Consider the following 24,027-nt stretch of genomic DNA (forward strand, 5'->3'; position numbering starts at 1 on the left):
ACTTCAATGCTTTTATTTGAGTCAGAAAGCAGACATCAGGTGCTTCCCAACATCTGGCAAAGTGAAAATTTCAAAACCGAGATTAGTAGATTTTTGATTAAAAAAAAATGAGAAGCTGGAAATACTCAGCATGGTCAGGCAGCCTCTGTGGAGAAGGAAACAGGTGAAAGTTCATCGACCTGAAATGTTATCAGCTCAAGAGCAACAACGATGGTTCTGGATTTTTAGCTCCATGTTACAAAATGACACACAATTTTGTTCTCCTTTATTCAATGCACTGGCTCAAACAGCTTTTCTTAAATAAAAGATCAATAAAAGACTCAATTCATCTTTGTGTAATATCAACAGATACAGGCATCTTAAATATTATGGTAGAATTAGATTACTTCATCTGGCATAAGAGATTATAAGATTCCCCTCAACTGGAAAGATGGAGAATATTTGAAACGGACTCCCAATAAACAATATTAAGTATTTACTTAACAATCTAGATACACATTTATGCACACCCCACTGAACATTAAGAGCATACACATGATCAAAATCGCTCTATAATGCAATTGCTCCCACTTTCCTAGGACCAATGCTGAGTTATTGGTAGAATGTAACCGAACAGAGTTATAGCTGGTACTGTAATTGCGATTCAGTATCCTGGAGCTTGGCTCCAAGGACTTTAAGAGAGAAAAAGCCAATAATGTGCTTTAACCAATATCTAGTGTGTCTCTTGTGAATCAGGTTAAGTGAAGGAGGAACTCTTATTGAGATGCTGGAAGGTGTTTTAACTTCAACCCACCCTCCAAGGTGCAGGTGGTGGAACAGGAGTGAAAAGGGAAAGCGTAAATCAAAAAATGTGTGGACACACTGTCTTATACACACCTATTATACTTCTTCATCAAAATAAAATATATGAAATTCACAGGATTAACGGATGATAATTTTAGTAATAAAACAGATTTATTGGGTACAAAAGCAAAATACTGCGGATTCTGGAAATCTGAAGTGAAAACTGAATATGCTCAAAAGATCATCAGCTTGACAACACTAATGTTGTTCCTTCCTCCACAGATGCTGCCTGACCTGAATATTTCCAGCATTTTCCGTTTTTATTTCAGATTTCTTGAGTGATGGATTTTACCTCAAAAGCCATAATCCCTCTTAAGCTTTTTGAATTAAAAAAGGAAGTTCCTTTAAAGTGAAAAAACACAAAGGAAAGGTTTTTTCTTCTCCTCCAAAATAAATATTTCGGGTGGTGGTTTCAGTGGTTCAGTCTGCTTATGATTTTTTTCAAACACATTAAGGGGAAATTTTATTTCACACAAACACAAAAAGGAAATTAATGCATTACGGATATGAAACCAACAGATGTCACAGCAAAACGCAATAACTAGAAGAACTAGCAACACCTGGGAGCTGCAACCACCAAGATGGGAAACAACCACAGCCATTCAGACATATTCAGGTTTTTAAAAAAACATTTTCTTCCTTTGCTAAGTCAACATTTCAAGATGCTCACTCACCATCAAGAATAATGGAAACCACATAACAGGGAAAAAACACAATAGGATAATTGAAAGTCCACCAGCAGACCAGCAGGAGGAGTATCCTTATATAACCTGAAAGTAACATAGGCGAGATTTAGTTAATGTTTGCCTCAAATTCACACACACCCACACACACACACACACACACACACAAACAGACGATTTTTTCCCTTCACTTACAGAAATTAGTTAAAACTTACTCAGCTTTTAGAATAAGATAAAGCAAAATATATATTACTTGAACAATTATTAAAGTTTGTTTCGGAAGAGGATAATTAAAATTTATCTCCTTCAAACGGAAGGTAATTTTCCGTAAATTTTTTTAACCTATCTTTCCTTTAAAGATCTCTAAATGAGAAGCAGTACCATGATGCTTGTGCTTTTGTTCTAGAACAGCATAAGTGAGTTGTAGGTTAAAGATACCTCCATATTACCATAACCTCCATGGAACATGTCACCTGTTGTACTGCTCATTTACCACAGTCACCATTCATACTGTTTTTCAGGCAATATTGCAATTTAGCACAACTATAGTGCTGAATCACTGGCAGGTTTGCATAGTACACTCATACACATGGGAACCAGACTGAAACTGCCTAACTCATTTCAATTGGAATCCTTAAAGTTAGCAGAATGAGAAGACTTTTACCTATCAATCTGAACTGCATTTAAAAGTAGGTCTCAGAAATAATCTAACCAACCACATTGTTTAGTTCCTTTTCACAGTATTATTTACAAAAAAGTAGGGAATTAATTCTACAATCTAGTCAGTTTCATCTTCTTGCACCCCTTCCCAGATCAGCTCATGGAAATAAGATAAGCAGACTGTAGAGTCTGTATGTCACTGCATCGTGCCATAATAACAGCTTTGATATTATGTTTACTCCTGCACCTTGGAAAAAAGAACAAAACAAAATAAAATTAATCGTATTTGGAAACATCTCATAATATCTTTAACTCAAACAGTTACAGTTCAAACAGCAAAAGAGCAAAACATTTTGAAGGATTGCTGCATTCTTAATCTGAGCTCTGTTAATTAATATCGAGATGCTACTGGAGTACAGAATGAGAAAGAATCAAAAGGAAGTTAATTTACATATGTGTATGTATATGTATATAGAATTTAGTCATTTTCTTGATGTAAATCACATGGAAAATAACATTGTGTCTTGTGAGGTCCTAAATCATAAGTTAAAGGTACTGAAAGATCAGATGAAATTGCTGCTGCCAACACTTAAAACATTTCCTGCTCTCTAAAGAAGACAATGTTTGAATTACGCTGATTTTTTTGTTTCTATCTCATTATCTTCCATATATTTGATTAAAACATTGAAACACTTGGCAAGAAACTATAAACGTAGCTACAATTAACCTGTAAAAGGGACAGAACACGCTGACACCAGAAATAGCGTGAACATGGTCTTTGAGTATTTCATGCTTTATTTCCCAGCTCCACAGGGGCTGCTGGCTACAGGATTTCCATAAATAAGGAGAACAAAGGCAATTTTTAAAGCTCTGTGGAGAAAAACTTACATTTATATGGCACCTTTCACGACCACTGGGCATCCTAAGCACATTTCAGCCAATGAAATACATTTCAAAAGTGATTAAAGTTCAAAAGTAAGAAACCTGGCACCCAATTTGTGCACAGCATGCTCCTACAAATAACAATGCCATCATGACCGGATAATCTGTTCTTGTGATTTTGATGAGGGATAAACCAGGGCAAGAGGGATAACTCCCCTGCCCCATGGGATCATTTTCATCCACCTGAGAGAGTAGATGACACCTCTAGCAGTGCAGCCTTGAGTTTTATGCTCAAGTGGGATTCAGACCCACAACTTTCTACTTTGGTTGTGTCGGCAGCGCAGACGAACATCCATATTCCACCAATGTTTATGAATGTGGTTAACAATGTGGTAATGACCAGAAAATTTGATTTTGTGATGTTGATTGAGGGATAGATATTGGCCAGGGCACTAGGGAGAACTTCCATTCTCTTCTTTCAAATAGTGCCATGCAATCTTTTACATCAAGCACAGCATGTAGATGGAACCTGGGTTTAACGCCTCATCCGAATGATGGGAGCTCCCTCCAACAGTGCAAAGCTCCCTCACTGGAGTGTCAGCATCGATTTTATGTGCTGAAGCCCTGGAGTGGGACTTGAACCCAGATCCTTGTGATTCAGAAGTAAGTGTGCTACCAACTGAGCACAACTGACACGGACGAGGGTTAACAATTTATTGGTTGTGCCATAGGTAAGTGCTTAATAAATAGCATAAATGGTACATTAAACACAGTATGGAAAGATACATCATCTTGTCTGCAAGTCCTGCCTCCTGCTCCTATCCCTATTCCCACCAAACTACTGACCACCCAGTTGTTCTTCCTGTCTTTAATGTTAGCTGATATAGTTAATGATTCCTTCTTCAGTTACTGTAGCCCCATCTATAGAAATCTGTCTTCATTACGCCTCTTCAAAACAAAACTAACTCTCAAACCCTTCCTTTGCCCTTGCAACCTACTGCCACATCTTCAATCTCCCATTCCTAAGTACAGCCTTTGAAGTTATTGACATCTCAATGCTGCTGCCATAACACCCTGGACCTCAGCACTTGCCCTATCATACTCTGCAGCAGAGCACTGTGCACCAGTCTGGCACAGGTCATCTCACACACACACCTTGTTTTCACTCAACTGAGTGCGACAATGGGCATCACAACTGGAACTCTCTGCTCAACACTCCTCACCTGGCTTTCTGTCCTTGCAAACATCACTCCTCTACACATCCACTGACTGATGAAAACCCACCAGCTGGTTGAAACCATCTGTGCTGCATCTCAGTTACCACTCCATGATGACCTGTATAAGCCACCTCATATGGTGCACCCTTCATGAGCAAGATCTGCCAGTAGACATTCTTTGGATCAAGGAGTGGGAAATGTGGGAAGTCGATAACAAGTTCCTTGTGATAAGCCCCGTTTGTCAAATAGCATACTTTGAACTACCCGGCGAGAGTGGTCCTAGCTAAACAGGTTCAGGACAGGCCAGGGTCTTTGTCCAGCCAACCTCCACAGCTGGGGCCTCAGTATGAACCCCTTTATGCACTATGGAAAGGCACAAACGATGCTGCACATTATCAACTAAGTGGCAGACTAATTACTTTAAACTCAGCAAATGAGGCTATCACTTGGTTTCGGGGGTTTGCATTCACTAAATAAATAAATGATTGTCAGCTCCTGAATCCGGACCCATATTTCCTGCAACTCCTTCCTGCACCAATACCTCTGGTGTCCTCCAAGGATCGATCCTTGGCCCCCACCTAATCCTCATCTCCATGCTGCTCCTCAGTGACATCATCCAAAAATAAGTCCGTTCACACATGTACACTGACGAGACCCAGCAGCTTCATCTCACCACTTCTCTCAACTCTTCCACTATGTCTAAACTGTCAGACTGTTTGATTGACATGCAGTAATGGATGAGCAGAAATTCCTCCAATTAAATATTTGGGACTAAAGCCTTTGTTTTCTGCTCTATGTTTGCCCCATTCTTATTTCTCATCAAAGTACTTACTATACTTGGTGACAACATCCAAAAAACATCAGGTTCGCTCATGTCCCTGATCACAGCCAGCTGCTTCTCACCACCACCTCTCCCAATCCCTCCACTCTCTCAGATTTGTCACAGATTGTCAGACACCCACTACTCATTAAGCAGAAATTTCCTCCAACTAAATATTGACATAACAGAAGTCACTGTCTTTGGTCCACACCACAAGCTTAATTCCCCAAGCCACCAACTCCAACCCTCTCCCTGGCAAACATCTGGTGCCGAGCCAGGTTGCATGCAACCATTCTGTAGTCTTGACTCCAAGATGAGCTTCCAACATGTCCACTCCATCACTTAGACTTCCTACTTCTACCTTGGTAACATCACCCCACTCCATCCCTCAACTCGTCTGCTGCCAAAACCCTCATCCATGTGTTTGTTAACCCTAGACTGGACAATGCCAATTTTCCTCTGGCCAGCCTCCCATTTTACACCCTATATAAACTTGAGCTCATCCAAATAGCATTGCATCCTAATTCGTACCAAGTCCCATTCACCCTGTGGTCCCTGGCCTGTATTGGCTCTGGTTTGGCAATGCCTTTTTTCATATTTGTTTTCAAATCTCTTCATAGCCTCACTCTTCCCCATCTCTTCAACCTCTTCCAGCCTTACAATCTTTCAAGATCTTTGCATTCCTCCAATTCTGGCCTGTTGCACATCTCCAATTTTAACCGTTCTACCATTGCCTTCAGCTATTTTGTCCCCAAACTCTGGAATTCCCTCCCTGAACTTCTCCACCTCTCTGAGTTGCTATCCTGTAAGAAGCTCCTTAATACCTACGTCTGTGATCAAGCTGATGGTCAACGGTTCTAATATCTCATATAGTTCACTGTCAAATTTTGTTTATTAATGCTCTTGTGAAATGCCTTGGGGGGGTTTTACTATGTTAAAGGTGCCATATAAATGCAAGCTTTTGTTGCTAAGTGTATTTGTTTTATTTTGTCAGTTATGGAGTTCATGATTAAATCAAAATTCTAATTGTGGAGCTGCAGAAGTTTCAACCAAAAGGAGGAAATGATACTGAAAGTTTGAAACATTTTTCTGTAAGTTCCTACACCAACTGCCCACTTAACATTCTCCTTAACAGTCTCTTTCCTACTTAAACTACCTAAAACTGCTAAGAGGGAAAAGAGAAGTGACACAAAAAGAGAAGATTAAACAAGAACTTACCTGTTCGATGTTTGATCTGAATTTTATGAGGTAGGTGGAGCAGCCAGTCTTAAAAGTGAGGGCAAAGCTTATGAACTCTCAGTGTCAACTACTGAAATTCCCTTTTGTATTTAGCCATGAAGAGTGGCATATAGATTCAGTAACAGAAAATATGTGAAAACATATAGCCTGTTATGTAGCTCAATACCATTCTCTGTCAACTTAAAGTTGTATGAAAAAGTCATGGGATGAGGTGGAGGATGCAGGGTTGGGTTAACAAGGGACAAGTCATTTTTGGGTCATCACCAAGCACCAATTCATGACCAGTTCCAACATATGAAATCCCAACCATCTTGCCCAACCTTTGACAGCATTACCACAGCCAAGTAGCTCACCATCAATATCCTGATGGTAACTATTGACCAGAAGCGAAATGGATCAGTCATATCGATGTAGTTGCAACAACAAAGTGAAGCTGGATATTCTGTAAAACTGACTCAATTCCTACTCCTTCAAAGCCTCTCCATCATTCAAAATACTTGAATCAGAAGTGTGATGGAGTACTCACCACTCACTTGAATGTGTGGAACCACAACAAAACACAAAAAAACTCAGCGCCATCCAGAACAAAGTTCTTCACTGGACCAGAGTTCTTCACTGGGTCAGTACCCCTGCCACTGAATGTAAACTTGATTTCTATCTTTAGGATCGTAGAATGATACAGCACAGGAGACCAATTGGCTCATCATATTTGTGTCATTTGAGGAAGTTATTCAATTAGTAAAAAAGCAAGACCCCTCGGGTTGTAATCTCTGGATTACTCCCAGTACCGCATGCTAGCGAGCTCAGAAATAGGAGAATAGCACAGATGAATACATGGCTTAAGAATTGGTGCAGGAGGGAGGGTTTTAGATTCCTGGATCACTGGGACCATTTCTGTGGAAGGTGGGACCTGTACAAGCGGGACGGTCTACATCTGAACCAGAGCGGGACTAACATCCTTGTGGGCAGGTTTGCTAGTGCTGTTGGGAGGAGTTTAAACTAATTCAGCAGAGGGAGGGGACACACAATGCTAGCAGAATAGGGACAAATCATAATACAGTAAAACATTTATGTCAGAGGGAGTACAGCTGCATTAAGTTTTAAGGCAAGGCTGGATGGCCTCTACTTTAATGCCAGGAGTATTACTGGTAAAATGGATGAGTTACGGGTGTGGATTCACGCGTGGAATTGTGATATTTTAGTCCTCACTGAGATGTGGTTGAGGGAGGGGCAGGAGGGCAGATCAACATTCTGGGATATAGAATCTTCAGGTGAACAGGGGAGGGAGTAAAAGAGGAGGAGGCATTGCATTATTAGTTAAGGAGTCAGTTACTGCAGTAAGGAGAGATGATATCTTGGAGGGGGCATTGAATGAAGCTTTGTGGGTAGAGTTTAGGAATAAAAAAGGGGCAGCCACATTGTTAGGTGTTTATTATAGACCCCCAGATAGTCAGCGGGAAATTGAGGAGCAAATATGTGCACAATTTGTGGAAGTGTGTAAAAAGAATAACAATAGGGTAATTATATTAGGTGATTTCAACTTTCCCAACATTAATTGGGATAGACACATAGTGTTAAGGGCTTGGATGGAGTGGATTTCTTGAAATGTGTACAGGAGAACCTTTTAAGTCAATATGTAGAGGATCCAACAAGGGGCGGTGTGTTGCTGGACCTAATTCTGGGGAATGAAGCCGTACAGGTGGTAGTGGGTGAGCATTTTAGTGATAGCGACCACAACATGGTACAGTTTAAGTTTGTTATGGACAAAGAAATAGACAAGTTGCAAAAAAATGTTTTAGATTGGGGGAGAATGGATTTTAGTAAAATAAGGCAGGATCTGGCCAAGGTAGACTGGGAACAGCTACTTGTGGGGAAATCTACAGAGGGGCAGTGCGGGGTGTTCAAAAAGAAAATGGGGAGGGTACAGGCTCAACATGTTCCCTCTGGGGTGATAGGAAGGAGTAACAAGCCCAGAGAACCATGAATGACCAGAGATATTCAGGTTACGATGAGAAGGAAAAGAGAGGCTTTTAGCAGGTACAAGGGAAGCAAATCAGCAGATGCATTAGTGGAGTACAGACAGTGCAAGGTGGAGCTTAAGAAAGCAATTAGGAGAGCAAAGAGGGGATATGAGAAAGCTCTGGCTGGTAAAAGTAGGGAAAATCCCAAGATATTCTATAAGTATATCAATGGGAAGAGGATAACCAGGGAAAGAGTAGGGCCCATTAGGGACCAAGGGGGCAATCTATGGGTGGAGCCAGAGGACATCGCTAGAGTGTTGAATGAATACTTCACGACCGTCTTCACCCAAGAGAATGAGGATGAAGGTATCAAACTCGGGGACAGAGACTGCGAGGTTCTTGAGCAAATTGATGTAGGGAGTGACAAGGTATTGGAGGTGTTGGCAGGCTTAAAAGTGGACAAATCTCTAGGTCTGGATGATTTGTGTCCCAGACTGCTGAGGGAGGCAAGGGAGGAGATCGCAGGGTCTCTGACCCAAATTTTTAATCCTTCGCTGGCCACGGGGGAGGTGCTAGAGGACTGGGGAACAGATAATGTGGTTCCGCTATTTAAGAAAGGTGGTAGAGAGAAGCCAGGGAACTACAGGCCAGTGAGTCTCACGCCAGTGGTAGGGAAACTACTGGAGAAATTTCTTAAGGAGAGAATCCATCTCCACTTGGAGAGGCAAGGTTTGATCAGGGATAGTCAGCATGGCTTTGTCAGAGGGAGGTCATGCCTAACAAATGTGATTGAATGTTTTGAGGAGGTGACCAGGTGTGTAGATGAGGGTGGTGCAGTTGATGCAGTTTATATGGATTTCAGCAAAGCCTTTGACAAGGTCCCACATGGGAGACTTATAAAGAAGCCAAATGCACATGGGATACAGGGCAATTTGATAAGGTGGATTCAAAATTGGCTTAGTTGTAGGAGGCAGAGGGTGATGACAGAAGGATGCTTTAGTGACTGGAAGCCAGTGTCCAGTGGCAAACCACAGGGATCTGTGCTCGGTCCCATATTATTTGTCATTTATATAAACAACATAGATGACTATGTGGGGGGTAGGATTAGTAAGTTTGCAGATGACACAAAGATTGGCCGGGTGATTAACAGTGAGGTTGAGTGCCTTGGGCTACAGGAAGATATAGATGGGATGGTCAAATGGACAGATAAGTGGCAGATGGAATTTAACCCTGAAAAGTGTGAGGTGATACACTTTGGAAGGAGTAATTTGACAAGGAAGTATTCAATGAACGGCATGACACTAGGAAGTTCTGAGGAACAAAGGGACCTTTGCGTATGTGTCCATAGATCTCTGAAGGCGGAGGGTCATGTTAGTGGGGTGGTGAAAAAGGCATGTGGGACACTTGCCTTTATCAATCGAGGCAGAGATTACAAAAGTAGGTAGGTCATGTTGGAGTTGTATGGAACCTTGGTGAGGCCACAGCTGGAGTACTGTGTGCAGTTCTGGTCACCACATTATAGGAAGGATGTGATTGCACTGGAGGGGGTGCAGAGGAGATTCATCAGGATGTTGCCTGAGATGAAACATTTAAGTTATGAAGAGAGGTTGGACAGATTGGGTTGTTTTCGTTGGAGCAGAGAAGACTGAGGGGCGACCTGATCGAGGTGTACAAGATTATGAGGGGCATAGACAGGGTGGATAGGGAGCAGTTGTTCCCCTTAGTTGAAGGTCAGTCACAAGTGGGCATAAGTTCAAGGTTTAGGGGGGATTTGAGGAAAAGCTTCTTTACCCAGAGGGTGGTGCCGGTCTGGAATGCGCTGCCTGGGAGGGTGGTGGAGGCGGGTTGCCTCACATCCTTTAAAAAGTACCTGGATGAGCACTTGGCACATCATAACATTCAAGGCTATGGGCCAAGTGCTGGTAAATGGGATTAGGTAGGTAGGTCAGGTGTTTCTCACGTGTCGGTGCAGACCCGATGGGCCAAAGGGCCTCTTCTGCACTGTGATTCTGTGATAGTACCATCTATAAGATCATAAGACATAGGAGCAGAAATCAGGCCATTCGGCCCATCGAGTCTTTTCTGCCATTCAATCATGGCTGATGAATTTCTCAACCCCATTCTCCCACCTTCTCCCCATAACCTTTGATCCCCTTACCAATCAAGAACCTATCTATCTCGGTCTTAAATACACTCAATGACCTGGCCTCCACAGCCTTCTGTGGCAACGAATTCCATAGATTCACCGCTCTCTGGCTAAAGAAGTTTCTCCTCATCTCCTGCTCTTTCCCCACAGCCCTGTAAATGTTCTCCCATCGCATGGCTATCTAAATTGAATCAGCTTCCATCGGCCTGTGAGTCAGTGAATTCCAAACCATAAAAGCTCATTCTGTAATTTTTTTGCCTTCAAGTTATTTTTGGTTCTTTTGCCAATTATCTTAAATCTATGTCCTCTTTTAATCTTTAGAAAAAGCTTCTCCTTATTTATTCAATCAAAACTCTTCTTGGCTTTGAACACCTCTATCAAATTAACCTTCTCTGTTCTAAAGGAGAGCAAACCCAGCTTCTCTACTTTCTTCACAAACTGAGTTTTTTTTTTAAATCACTGGTATCATTCTAGTAAATCTCCTCTGTACCCTTTCTAAAGTGTGATGCACAGAATTGGCCACAATATTCCAGTTCTGTCTGAACTAGTGCTTATTTAATCTCAGCACACCTGCCTGCAGTAAATACTAACCACAGGCTGTACTGTAATAACACAATAAGATTGTTTCACTGCACTGACCAACCCTGTGATCTCCACCACTGAGCAGGCCATCAATGTCATGGCAATACCATTGTTTGCAAGTTGTCCTTTAAGTCATACACCATCCTGGCTGGAACATACGTCACTTCACTGGGTAAAATTATTGGAATTGGACACCTATCATCATTGGGGAAAACATCATCACCCCGACGATTGCAAATGTTCAAAAGGCTAGCCCCTCATATTCTCAGGACAATTCAGGCTGGGAAATACTTTAAATGCAACTTTGTCAGCATTAGTCATATATCAGGATAAGTAAAAACAGAATACTGTATGGAATATGAAATGCGGAAACTGGAGGAACAACACCTCATCTTCCGACTAGGCACTTTACAGCCTTCCGGACTGAATATTGAATTCAACAACTTTAGATCTTGAACTCCCTCCTCCATCCCCACCCCCTTTCCGTTTCTTCCCCCTTCCTTTTGTTTTTTCCAATAATTTATATAGATTTTTCTTTTCCCACCTATTTCCATTATTTTTAAATCTATATCTTTTATGCCCTGTTAGCCTTTCCACCCCACCCCCACTAGAGCTGTACCTTGTGTGTCCTACCATCCATTCTTAATTAGCACATTCGTTTAGATAATATCACCACCTTCAACACTTCTTTGTTCTTTTGTCTGTGACATCTTTTGATTATCTGCTCCTATCACTGCTTGCTTGTCCCTACAACCACACCTCTCCCCACTTCTCTCCCCCCACCACCCCCCACCACCCCCCCAACCTTAAACCAGCTTATATTTCACCCCTCTCCTTAGATTCACTCAGTTCTGTTGAAGGGTCATGAGGACTCGAAACGTCAACTCTTTTCTTCTCCGCCGATGCTGTCAGACCTCCTGAGTTTTTCCGGGTAATTCTGTTTTTGTTTTGGATTTCCAGCATCCGCAGTTTTTTGTTTTTATGCTGTATGGAATATGGTGGTTCCCAAGTTGCTTGGACCATGGGCATAAAATGATATGAAAGGTTTAATAATGTAGTTTATAAAGTTACAGAAACACTGTAATTTTACAGGGCGAAGACAGAACAAAGCGAAACACGACAGAATCTTTCTTTATGAAGTTAAATGGATGGAGGAGAATCCAATAAACCTCTTGCATTTATACAGTGCCAGTGTTTTTAATCACAGAATTGTTACAGTGCAGAAGAAGACTATTCGGTCCATCATGTCTGCACCGGCTATCCGAATGAGCAATTCACTTAGTGCCATTCTCCCATCTTCTCAGTGTAACCCTGCAAATTCCTCTTCAAATAAATGTCTAATTCCATTTTGAATGCTTTGATTGAACTTGCCTCTACCACACTCTCAGGCTGTGTTTTCTAGGCCTTAACCAATCGTTGCGTGAAAAAGTTTTTTTCATATCGCTTTTGCTTCTTTTGCCAATTATTTTAAACCTGTGCCCACACATTCTCAATCCTTTCACAAGTGGGAACAGTTTCTCCCAGGCCCTTCATGATTTTCATTACCTCTATCATGTAATAAAACATCACAAGACACTTACAGGAGTTTACAAAACAAAATAAGACACAAAGCCACATTGGGAGATATTAGGCCAAGTGACCAACAATTTGGTCAAAGAGTTTTAGGGAGTGTCTTAAAAGAGGGAAGTGAGGTGGACGGAGCTTATTCCAGACCTTGGAGCCTAGGCAACTTTTTAAAAAATTTGTTCATGGGATGTGGGCGTCACTGGCTAGGCCAGCATTTATTGCCTTTATTCAGAGTGCATTTTTTTCACAAGAGTCAACCACATTGTTGTGGGTCTGGAGTCACGTGTAGACCAGACCAGGTAAAGAGAGCAGGTTTCCTTCCCTAAAGGTGATTAGTGAACCAGGTAGGTTTTTACAACAATCACCAATGGTTTCATGGTCATCATCAGACTTTTAATTCCAGATATTTATTCAATTCAAATTCCATCATCTGCCATGGGGGGATTTGAACCCAGCTCCCCAGAGCATTAATCTGAATCTCTGGATTACCAGTTCAGTGACAATATCACTAGGCCTCCCCTAAAATCAGGTATGGCATCAGAAGCAGAATTAGAAGAGCACAGGTACCATAGAAGGTCAAGGGGCTAGAGGAGATGAAAGAGATAGGGAGGGTTGATGCCATAGAAAGATTTGAAAACGAGAATGAGAATTTTAAAGTCAAGATGCTGTTTGACTGGGAATCAATTAGGTCAGCAAGCACAGGGGAGATAGGGAACAGGATTTTCTACAAATTAAGGCACGGAGGGCAGAGTTTTAGATGATCTCAAGTTTACAGAGGGTAGAATGTGGGAAGCTAACCAGGTGCGTTGGAACACTCAAATCTAGAGGTAACGAGGCAAGAAATGTCAATGTCTTATTAATTATATTGTTAGGTTTAATGGCAATTACATTGTTAAACAGGTGATGGGTATTCATACACCAATAAATGGGATAGCCGGGACACTGGTCTGTTGGAGTAGCGTTGACTGTGAACTAAGTCAATAAATTCTCTCCAGCAAAGAAAGCGGATGTCTTAGTTTTAAGTTCACCAACTAGTGTGGATCCACCTAACAAGAATGAAGGTTTTAGCAGCAGATGAGCTGAGACAGGAATGAAGGCAGGCAATGTTATGGAGGTTAAATAGGCGGTCTTAGGTGATGGCACGAATATGAGGTCAGAAGCTCATCCCAGGGTTGAATGTGACACCAAGGTTGAGAATAGACTGGTTGAATCTCAGACTGTTTTCAGAGAGAGGGATGGAATCATTAGCCAGGAAACAGAAGGTTGAAGTGGGGACCGAAATAGGAGGGGGGCAAGGTTGTATCCTTGGGGGGACATCAGAGGTAATGGTGTGAGAGCAGGAAGAAAAGCCATCGTAAGTGATTCTCTGGATATGATTAGATAGATATGAAATACCGGGTAAGAGCAGTCCCACCACTGGATGGCAGGAGGATAGTGTGGTCAACCATTTCAAACACTGCAGGCACGTCCAGAAAAACAAGGAGTTTACATTTGCCACAAGACAACGTATATGGCTTTGATAAGAGCTGCTCCAGTACTGTGGCAGGGATGGCAATCTTATTGGAGAGATTCAAACAAGGAGTTCCAAAGATAGGAAAGGATTTAAGAGATGAAAACATCTTTGGGCTTTGGAGAGAAAAGGGAGTTTTGAGTTGGGGTGGAAGTTTGCATGGACATGGAGGTCAAGGGGTTTTTTCCAGGAGAGGGTGATAATGACAGGTTTAAAAGGAGAGAAAGGTAACACCTAAAGAGAGTGAACCTTTTATACTAACATGGCGACCAAGAGGGCGATCAGCAGTTTAGTAGGAAACATACATTTTGCCTTCACCTCCTTTCTCCTAAACATACAATTGTAGAGCTCTAATGGTAGCTTTTCAGGTACTGCAACATCTGTTGTTGAATCGGCAACACAAGCCAGAAGGTCTCAGATTCAATCTCCGGGTTTTTTTTTCAGCCAGGAGACAAACTAAGGGAAAGTAGGAAGTGGAAACTTGGCTGGGATCGCAGAGCAGAAAAGTGTATGCGTTTTAATGTTGAGCTCAGCTTTAATGCACAACAGTCCATCATCATTAACTGTCATCTCTGCCCACAAATTTTAATTTCTACTTGCGTTTAATGTTTCCAAACTTGCTTTCCTTTTTATTCGATATCTTCTGTTATCAGGTAGTTCCTGCTTAACCAAATGCTACCTAATAATGACCAAGCAATTCTAAGGGTGCTTTGAACAAAAGGGTGCTTTCAATAAAAGAGAATCCAATATGCTTATGCATATTTTATCATGTATTTGCATGATAGCAGAAATGTTGCACAAACTTTCAAACTGTTACCTTAATATTCTTCTCCTCATCCAATTTCGTGCATTTGCAAGCTTAAAAAACCTTTTGTTTTAAGCCCCAAGCTCATCTCCTGAACCTTAACTCTGCAAGCAACAGCAACACTTTAATATATCGGCGAGGCAAGTCATTCCTCAGAAATATAGGCCAAGAAAAAGGTGTTATTCCAAGTATGTTGACATTTTCTGATATAACGGCTATCTGTTAAGTAGCACATTAGTAAAGCACATGCCTGCATTTCTAAGGGCATTTCAGGACGGAGTGAAAGATTTCAAAATCCAAGCAACAAACCTGCAAAAAGGTGCAGGCGGCACATACAATTACACAAGATATAAATAACCTCTCCTGCCCCGGAAAGGGTGCATCAATCATATGCTTCAAACCAGATCCAGAACTCACCGTGCATCACCTCCCCACATAAGTCAAAACCTCTTATAAAATCCGGAAAAGCCACTTACCGATAATGTTAGGCACATAAAGTAAGATTTTCAAACCCATCTTGTAGATTTGTGCACCACGAAAGGGAACATTAACATGTATTGTTTCGGATGGTAATCTCCAGCGGCTTTAATCACCTGACCATTTATTCACTTAGCGGCAAATCACTGATATCTGCCGCTAATCGTCAGCAATTCCTTCCTAAACAAAAAAGCATTAGAGTGTCACTGTCCGTCTCACGCTTCACCGCAATATTGTAAGAACAAATGAACATGCAGCCTGTTGGCAGGACGGTGATCAAAGGCCCCTCACCAAAAAAAAACACCCCAAGTGAGTTCACAACGGTTCAGTCCATCTTTAGTTATTGTGACCGCAATTTGTTAATTTAATTCCCAGGAGGAGGAGCCGTGATCTCATATTTCTTCCTGGCTGTTGCTGGCCAGAACCGTCACTTCCTCTGTCTGGAAGATTCACTGGTAGCTGTGCATTGCCACTATGTGTGTTCATAAAGTAACAACTTTCTTGTCGTTTCAACACAATATAGCCGTTTTCTGTGGTTTCTTTGAAGATTTTTGATTTGCTGTTCGCATGTTCTTCAGTTATAAATATCAACTGCAGAATTAAAATACTCGTAAGAACAAATAATTGGATGGATTGCACACTTCGCCTCGTGTTTCTAATTTGGCAAGGGGGCAAAGTGTATTTCAAGAGTCTGAAGACATGGCAAAGATTGTTCTTAGCACTGTTGCCTCTGGTGGATAAATCCGAAACCAGACCATGTCATCTGGTGTTGAAGTGTTTGACATTTTTTTCCCCAGATCATTTTGTGGGCTTGATTGTGAGAAATTACACACAGAAAGTTGAAGGATTAGTTTTGCAATTTGATAGCCTTACTGTTGACCTGCGGTCCTTTGAGTACAGTTTTCCTATCTTCAGCACAGGATCAGAAAATTATCCCTTATATTTATGTAAAATCTTTGTATCGGGCGGGGTTGGGGGAGGGGGCGGTGGGGTGGGGTGGGCGGGGATCTAAGTGTTTTGCCTTAGTGAGTCACTAAGGTACAGGTCATGGAGCCTTGGGTTTATATTTTAAGCTGCAGATAATAAGATGTAGGTATTAATTTAAGATTTATCCACCACTGAAGCAAAAATGTTAAGAACAATGCTTATCATATTAAATATGTAAAGTAACAAATGAGTGACAGTCAACTATAGCACAGAAGAAAGCCATTTGGCCCATTGAGTTCATGCCAGCTCTGACAGAGCAATCCAGTCAGTGTCACTGCCCCGTTCGGTCCCCGTATCCCAACTAGTTTATTTCCTTCAGGTGCCCATCCAATTCCCTTTTAAACTTTGAACCGATTGTTTCTGCTTCCACCGCTCTGGTGGGCAGAAAGTTCCAAGTCATTACCGCAAAAATGGAACAGTTTTCTCATTGGTTCAACTAAGCAGCTGAAGAACGCTATTTCACTTAATTCAAAATTAACGAAAATCCTGCAGAAGCTAAACCAAGTCAAACCAAGTCAAACAGAGCCAAACAGAACCTGGCAAACCAAACAGAGACAAACAGAGCCAAGCAGAGCCAAACAGAGACAAAGAGAGTGTGGGAGAGCCAAACAGAGCCTAGCTGAGCCAAAGAGAGCCTGACAGAGCCATACAGAGCCAAACAGAGGCTACAGGGCTGGCACAGCCAAACAGAGCCAAACAGACCCAATCAGTGCCAAACAGAGCCAATTGGAGCCAAATAGAGCCAAAGATAGCCAAACAGAGGTAAACAAAGCCAAACATAGTGAAACAGAGGCTGGAAGAGCCAAACAGAGCCTGGTAGGGCCAAACAGAGCCGAAAAGGGCCAAACAGAGCCAAGCAAAGCCTGGCAGAGCCAAACAGAGCCAAAAAGAGCCTGGCAGAGCCAAACAGAGCCTTGCAGAGCCAAACGTAGCTAAACAGAACCAAACAGAGCCCAGCAGAGCCAAGCAGAGCTAAACAGTCCTAAACAGAGCCCAGCAGAGCCAAACAGAGCTTGGCAGAGCCAAACAGAGCCAGACTGAGCCTGGCAGGGCCAAACAGAGCCTGGCAGAGCCAAACAGAACCTGGCAGAGCCAAACAGCCAAACAGAGCCTGGCAGAGACAAACAGAGCCTCGCAGAGCCAAATAAAGACTGGCAGAGCCTAACAGAGCCAAACAGAGTGAAACAGAGCCCGGCAGAACCAAACAGAGCCTGTCGGAGCTAAAGAGAGCCTGGAAGAGCCAATAAGACCCAAGCAGAGCCTGATAGAGACAAACAGTTCCAAACAGTGCCAAACAGATCCAAGCAGTGGCAAACAGACCCTGGCAGAGCCAGACAAAGCCTGACAGATCCAAACAGAGAGAAACAGAGCCTAACAGATCCTGGCAGTGCAAACCAGATCCTGGCATGGTGAAAGGGAGCCAAACTGAGCCGAACAGAGGAATACAGAGCCAAACAGAGCCAAATGGAGCCTCACAGAGCCAAACAGAGCCTTGCAGAGCGAAACAGAGCCAAACAGAGCCTTGCAGAGCCGAATAGAGCCAAACATAGCGAAACAGAGCCTAATAAAGCCAAACAGAGCAAAACAGAGCGTGGCAGATCCAAACAGAGCCTGTCAGAGCCAAAAGGAGTCTGGAAGAGCCAAGCCGAGCCAAACAGAGCCAAACATAGCCTAGTAGATACAAAAAGATCCAAACAATCCCAAACCGAGCCAAACGGAGCCTCACAGAGCCATACACAGCCAAACAGAGACAAACAGTGTGCCTAACAGATCCTGGCATGGTCAATCAGAGCCTGTTTGGCTCTCTTTCGGTCTCTTTTGCCCTTCCATGTTGTTTGTCTCTGTTTGGTTCTCCTTGGCTCTGTTTGGTTCTGTTTGGCTGTGTATGGCTCTGCAGGGCTCTGTTTGGTTCTGCTTGCTTTTGCTTGGCTCTGTTTGGCATGTTAGGGTCTGTTTGTCTCTACCAGGCTCTGTTTGGCTCCCTTTGGCTGTGCCAGGCTTCTTTTGCTGCTGTTTAGCTCTGTTCATCTCTGCTAGGCTCTATTTGCCTCATCTTGGCTCTGTCTGGCTCTGCCAGGCTCCGTTTAGCTCTGATTGGTACTGTTTGGATCTGTTTAGCAATACCAGGTTCTGTTTAGCTCTGTTTATCTCTGCCAAGCTCCATGTGGTTCTGTTTGACTCTGTCTTGATATTTCTGGATCTGTTCAGCAATGTCATGTTCTGTTTGGCTCTGTTTGGCTTTGTTAGTCTCTCTTTGGCGCTGGAAGGCTCTGTCTGGCTCTGTTTAGCTCTGAATGGCTCTTCCAGGCTCTTTCTAGCTCTGCCAGGCTCTGTATGAGTCTGCCAGGCTCTGTTGCACACTGTTTGGCTCTGTTAGGCTCTGCCAGGCTCTGTTTGGTTCTGCTTGGCTCTGAATGGCTCATCCAGGATCTTTTAGGCTCTGCCAGGCTCTGAGTGGCTCTGTTTGGCTCTGCCAGGTTCTGTGTGGCTCTATTTGGCTCTTCCATGCTCTGTCTTACTCTGTTTGTCTCTTTTTGGCTCTGCCAGAATCTGTTTGGCTCCGTTTGTCCCTGTCAAGCTCTGTTTTCTGCTGCCAGAGCCTGTATGGATCTGCCATGTTCTTGTTGGCTCCGTTTGGCGCTGAATGGCTATTCCAGGCTCTGTTTGAATCTGCAAGGCTCTGCTTAGCTCTGTTTGACTCTGCCATGCTCTGTGTGGCTCTGTTTGGCTCTTTTTGGCTCTGCCAGGCCCTCTTTGGCTCTGCCAGAATCTGTTTGGCTCTTCTAGGCCCTCTTTGGCTCTGTCTGGTGCTGCCAGGGTCTGTAAGTCTCTGCCAGGCTGTTCCTGGCTCTGTTTGTTCTGCCAGGATCTGTTTGGCTCTGTTTGGCTGGGCCAGGCTTCTTTTGCTGTTGTTGGCTCTGCATGTCTCTGCCGGGCTCTATTTGCCTCATCCTGGCTCTGTATAGCTCTGTTTGGCTCTGCCAGGCTCCGTTTGGCTCTGCTTGGCCCAGATTAGTACTGTTTGGATCTGTTTAGCAATACCAGGCTCTGTTTGGCTCTGTTTATATCTGCCAAGCTCCATGTGGTTCTGTTTGACTCTGTTTTGTTCTTTTTGGATCTGTTCAGCAATGCCATGTTCTGTTTGGCTATGTTTGGTTCTATTTCGCCTAGTTAGTCTCTGCTTGGATCCATTTGGCTCTGTTTGGCTCTGAATGGCTCTTGCAGGCTCTTTTTGGCTCTGACAGGCTCTGTTTGGTTGTGTTTGGCTCTGTTTGGCTGTGTGTGGCTCTGTGAAGCTCTGTTTGGCACTGTTTGCCCCTGCTTGGCTCTGTTTGAAACTGTTTGGATGTTTTTATATCTACCAGGATCTGTTTGGCTCAGATTGGTTCTTCCAGGCTCTGTTTGGCTCTCCCAGGCTGTGTTTGGTCAGCTTGACTCCACCATGCTCTGTTTGGCTCTGCCAGGCTCATTCTGGCTCTGTATTGGCTCTGCCCAGCTCCCTTTCACACTGGAAGGCTCTGTTTGTCTCTGCCGGGCTCTGTTTAGAACTGTTTGGCTCTGCTTGGCTCTGCCCAGTTCTGTTTGGCTCTGTTTGTCTCTGCCTTTCTCTGCCTGTCTCTGCCAGTCTCTGTTTGGCTCTGTTTGGCTCTGTTTAGTTATGTTTGGCTCTGTTTGGTTCTAAAAGGTACTGATTGGCTCTGCCAGGATCTGTTTGACTCTGCCATGCTCTTCTTGGCTCTGTTTGGTGCTGCCACTCTCCGTTTGGCTCTGTTTGGCTCTGTAAGTCTCAGCCCGGCTGTTCTTGGCTCTGTTTGTTCTTCCAGGCTCTCCTAGGCTCTGTTTGGTTCTGCCAGCTCGATTTGGCTCGGTTTGGCTCGGGTTGGCTCTGTGTTGCTCTGCTTTGCTCTGTATGCTCTGTTAGGCTCTCTTTGACTCTATGTGGATCTGCTTGGCTCTATCGAGCTCTGTTGGGCACTGATTGGGTCTGTTTGGCTCTCCTTCGCTCTGCCATTTTCTGTTTGACTCTGTTTGGTTCTTTTTGGCTTTGTATGCCTCTGAATGACTCTTCCAGGCTCCTTTTGGCTCTGACAGTCTCTGTTTGGGTCTGCCAGCCTTTGTTGCACACTGGTTGGCTCTGTTAGGCTCTGCCAGGCTCTGTTTGGCTCTGTTTGACATTGTTTGGATCTTTTTGTATCTTCCAGGAACTGTTTGGCTCTGTTTGGCTCTGCTATGCTCTGTTTGAATCTGTTTGGCTCTTTTTGGCTCTGCCAGGCTCTTTTTGGCTGTTTGGTGCTGCCACTTTCTGTTTGGCTCTGTAAGGCTCAGCCAGGCTGTTCTTGGCTCTGTTTGTTCTGTCAGGCTCTCTTTGCCTCTGCCAGGCTCTGTTTGGTGCTGCCAGGATCTGTTTGGTGCTGCCAGGATCTGTTTGACTCTGCTATGCTCTAGTTGGATCTGTTTGGTGTTGCCACTCTCTGTTTGGCTCTGTTTGGTTCTGTAAGGCTCAGCCAGGCTGTTCTTGGCTCTGTTTGTTCTGCCAGGCTCTGTTTGGCTCTGCCAGACTTATTTTGCTGCTGATTTGCTCTGTCTGTCTCTGCCAGGCTCTCTTTGGCTCTGTTTGGCTCTGCCAGTATCGGTTTGGCTCGGTTTGGCTCTGTTTGCCAAGCTTGGCTCTGTTTGGCACTGTTAGGCTCTTTTTGAATCTACCTGGCTCTGTTTGGCTCGGTCAGGCTCTGTTTGGCACTGATTGGCTCTATTTGGCTCTCTTTTGCTCTCTTTGGTTCTGTTTCGCTCTGCCATGTTCTGTTTGACTCTGTTTGGCTCTGTTTGGCTCTGTTTGGTTCTGTTTGGCTCCGTATGCCTCTGCTAGGCTCTGTTTGGCATGTTAGGGTCTGCTTTTCTCTACTCGGCTCTGTTTGGCTCTGAATGGCTCTTTCAGGCTCCTTTTGGCTGTGCTAGGCTCTGTGTGGCTCTGCTTGGCTCTGCCAGGCTCTTTTTGGCTCTGTTTTTTTCTGTTTGGCTTGGTTTGGCTCCGTTTGGCCATGCCAGGCTCTGTTTTGCTTTGTCTGGCTCTGTGTTGCTTGTTTGGCTCTGTTTGTCTCTGCCAGGCACCTTTTGGCACTGTTTGGATCTGACAGGGTCTATGTGCCTCATATTGGCTGTGTATGGCTCTGTTAGGCTCTGCCAGTCTCTGTATAGCTCTGCTTGTTCTGCAAGGCACTGTTTGGCTCTGTTTCACTCTGTCAGGCTCTGTTTGGCTCTGTTTGGATAAGCGAGGGTCTGTTTGGCTCTGCTTGGCTCTGCCAGGCTTTTTTTGGCTCTGCATGGCTCAGTTTGCCTCTGCCAGGCTCCTTTTGGCTCTGTTTTGCTCTGCCAGGCTCCGTTTGGCTCTGTTTGGCTCTGTTACTTTTTGCTTGGCTCTGAGTGGCTCTGCCAGTCTCTGTTTGGCTCTGCTTCGGTCTGTTTTGTTCTGTTTGGCTCTGTTTTGTTCTGTATGGCTCTGTTTTGCTCTGTTTGGTTCTGTTTTGTTCTGTTTGGCTCTGTTTTGCTCTGCCATCCTCCATTTGGCTCTGTTTGGCTCTATTATTTTCTGCTTGGCTCTGTTTGGCTCTGCAAGGCTTTGTTTGGCTCTGTTAGGCTCTGTTTGGCTCTGTATGGGTCTCTTTCACTCTGATTGGCTCTCTTTGGCTCTGTCTGGCACTGCCAGCCTCTGTTAGAGCCATAGAACCCATAGAAAAGTTGTAGCAAAGAAGGAGGCCATTCGGCCCATCTTGTACATGCCAGCCCGAGAACATCCAGGTACCCTTTCCAATCCAACTTTCCTGCACCCGGCCCATAGCCCTGCAGCTTACAGCACTTAAGGTGCAGATCCAGGTTCTTTTTAAAAGAGTTTAGAGTTTATGTTTCTACCACCAACTTGGGCAGCAAATTCCAGAAGCCCACTACCCTCTGCATCGAAAAGCTCTTCCTCATGTCCCCCCTACACCTTCTGCAACTTATCTTGAATCTATGTCCCCTGGTTCTAGAATTCTCCACCAAGGGAAACAATTTTATCCTGTCCACTCAATCTATTCCCCTCATAATGTTGTACACCTCAATCAAGTCACCTCTCAGCCTTCTTTCTTCTAAGGAAAATAACCCCAACCTATCCAATCGCTCCTCATAGCTACTCTTTTCTAACCCTGGCAACATTCTTGTAAGCCTCCTCTGCACTCTCCCAATAGCTATTATGTCCTTCCTGTAATGTGTAGGCAAGAACTGCACACAGTACTCCAGTTGTGGCCTCACCACAGAGGCTGTTTGCCTCTGTTTGGATATGGCAGGCTCTGGTTGGTTGTGCCAGGCTCTCTTTGAATCTATTTGGCTCTGCCAGGCACCTTTTGGATCTGTTAGGCTCTGCCAGGCTCTGTTTTGCTCTGCCAGGCTCTGATTGACCCGGCCAAAATCTGTTAGTCTCTGCTCGACTTGGCGAAGCTCTACCTGGCTCTGCTTGGCCCTGTACGGCTATGTTTGTCTCTGCCAGTCTCCGTTTGGCTCTGTTTGGCTCTGTTTTAAGAGCATGGCAGAGTCAAACAGATCTTGGCAGCACCAGACAGAGCCTGGCAGAGCCAAAGAGAGCCTTGCAGAGCCAAACAGAGCCTTTGAGAGCCAAACAGAGCCAAACATAGCTAAACAGAGCAAAACAGAGACTGACAGAGATAGGCAGAGAAAAGCAGAGAAAGGCAGAGCCAAACAGAACAAGGCAGAGCCAGGCAGTTCCAAACAGTTCCAAACAGAGACACACAGCTCCCAGCAGAACCAGACAGAGCCTGCCAGTGTGAAAGAGAGCTGGGCAGAGCCAATACAGAGCCAGAATGAGCCTGGTAGAGCCACACAGAGCCTGGCAGAGCCAAACAGAAACTGGCAGAGCCAAACAGAGCCTGGCAGAGTCACGCAGAGCCAAAGGGAGCCTGGGAGAGCCAAACAAAGCCTATCTGAGCCAAAACGAGCCTGGAAGAGCTAATCTAAGGCAAACAGAGCCAGACAGATCCTGGTAGTTACAAAAAGATCCAAAAAGTGTCAAACAGAGCCAAGCACAAGCAAACAGAGCCAAACAGAGCTTCGCAGAGCCATACACAGCCAAACAGAAGCAAACAGAGCCAAAAAGAGTAAAACAGAGCAGGGCAGGGCAGAGTGAAACAGAGCCAAAGAGAGCGAAATAGAGCCAAACAGAGCCAATCAGCACCAAACAGATCCTGACACAGTTAAATAGAGTCAAAGAGAGCCTAACAGAGACAAACAGAGCCAATTACGGCCAAGCAGATCCAAACAGAGACTGACGGAGCCATAAAGATTCTGGCAGAGACAAATAGAGCCTGGCAGAGCCACAAAGAGCCAAACAGATCCTGGTAGATACAAAAAGATCCAAACAGTGTCAAAGAGAGCCAAACAGTGCGCAACAGAGCCTGGCAGACCCAAACAGAGCCTGTCAGAGCCCAAAAGAGACTGGAAGAGCCATTCAGAGCCAGACAGAGCCTTCCAGGGACAAACAGAGACTAACAAAACCAAACAGAGCCAAACAGAACATGACATTGCTGAACAGAACCAAAAAGATCAAAACAGAGTCAAACAGAACCACATGGAGCTTGGCAGAGACAAACAGAGCCAAACAG

At 44.1% G+C, this 24,027-nt stretch overlaps 1 protein-coding gene across 1 annotated transcript in view; it reads right to left on the minus strand.

The window, feature by feature from the left end:
* si:ch1073-145m9.1 overlaps window positions 1–15,766 on the minus strand; it is a 38,708-nt gene extending 22,942 nt beyond the window's left edge. The window contains exons 1-3 of the mRNA XM_041196826.1: window positions 15,683–15,766; window positions 15,391–15,571; window positions 1,518–1,613 (exon numbers count right to left, since the gene is read on the minus strand). Coding sequence (XP_041052760.1) covers window positions 1,518–1,613; window positions 15,391–15,430 — 136 coding nt within the window. The 5' untranslated portion in view covers window positions 15,431–15,571; window positions 15,683–15,766. The remainder of the gene's footprint in view (window positions 1–1,517; window positions 1,614–15,390; window positions 15,572–15,682) is intronic.
* Window positions 15,767–24,027: the final 8,261 nt, after the last annotated feature.

This window comes from Carcharodon carcharias, chromosome 10 (genome assembly GCF_017639515.1).
Source record: "Carcharodon carcharias isolate sCarCar2 chromosome 10, sCarCar2.pri, whole genome shotgun sequence".
Lineage (NCBI taxonomy): Eukaryota > Metazoa > Chordata > Chondrichthyes > Lamniformes > Lamnidae > Carcharodon > Carcharodon carcharias.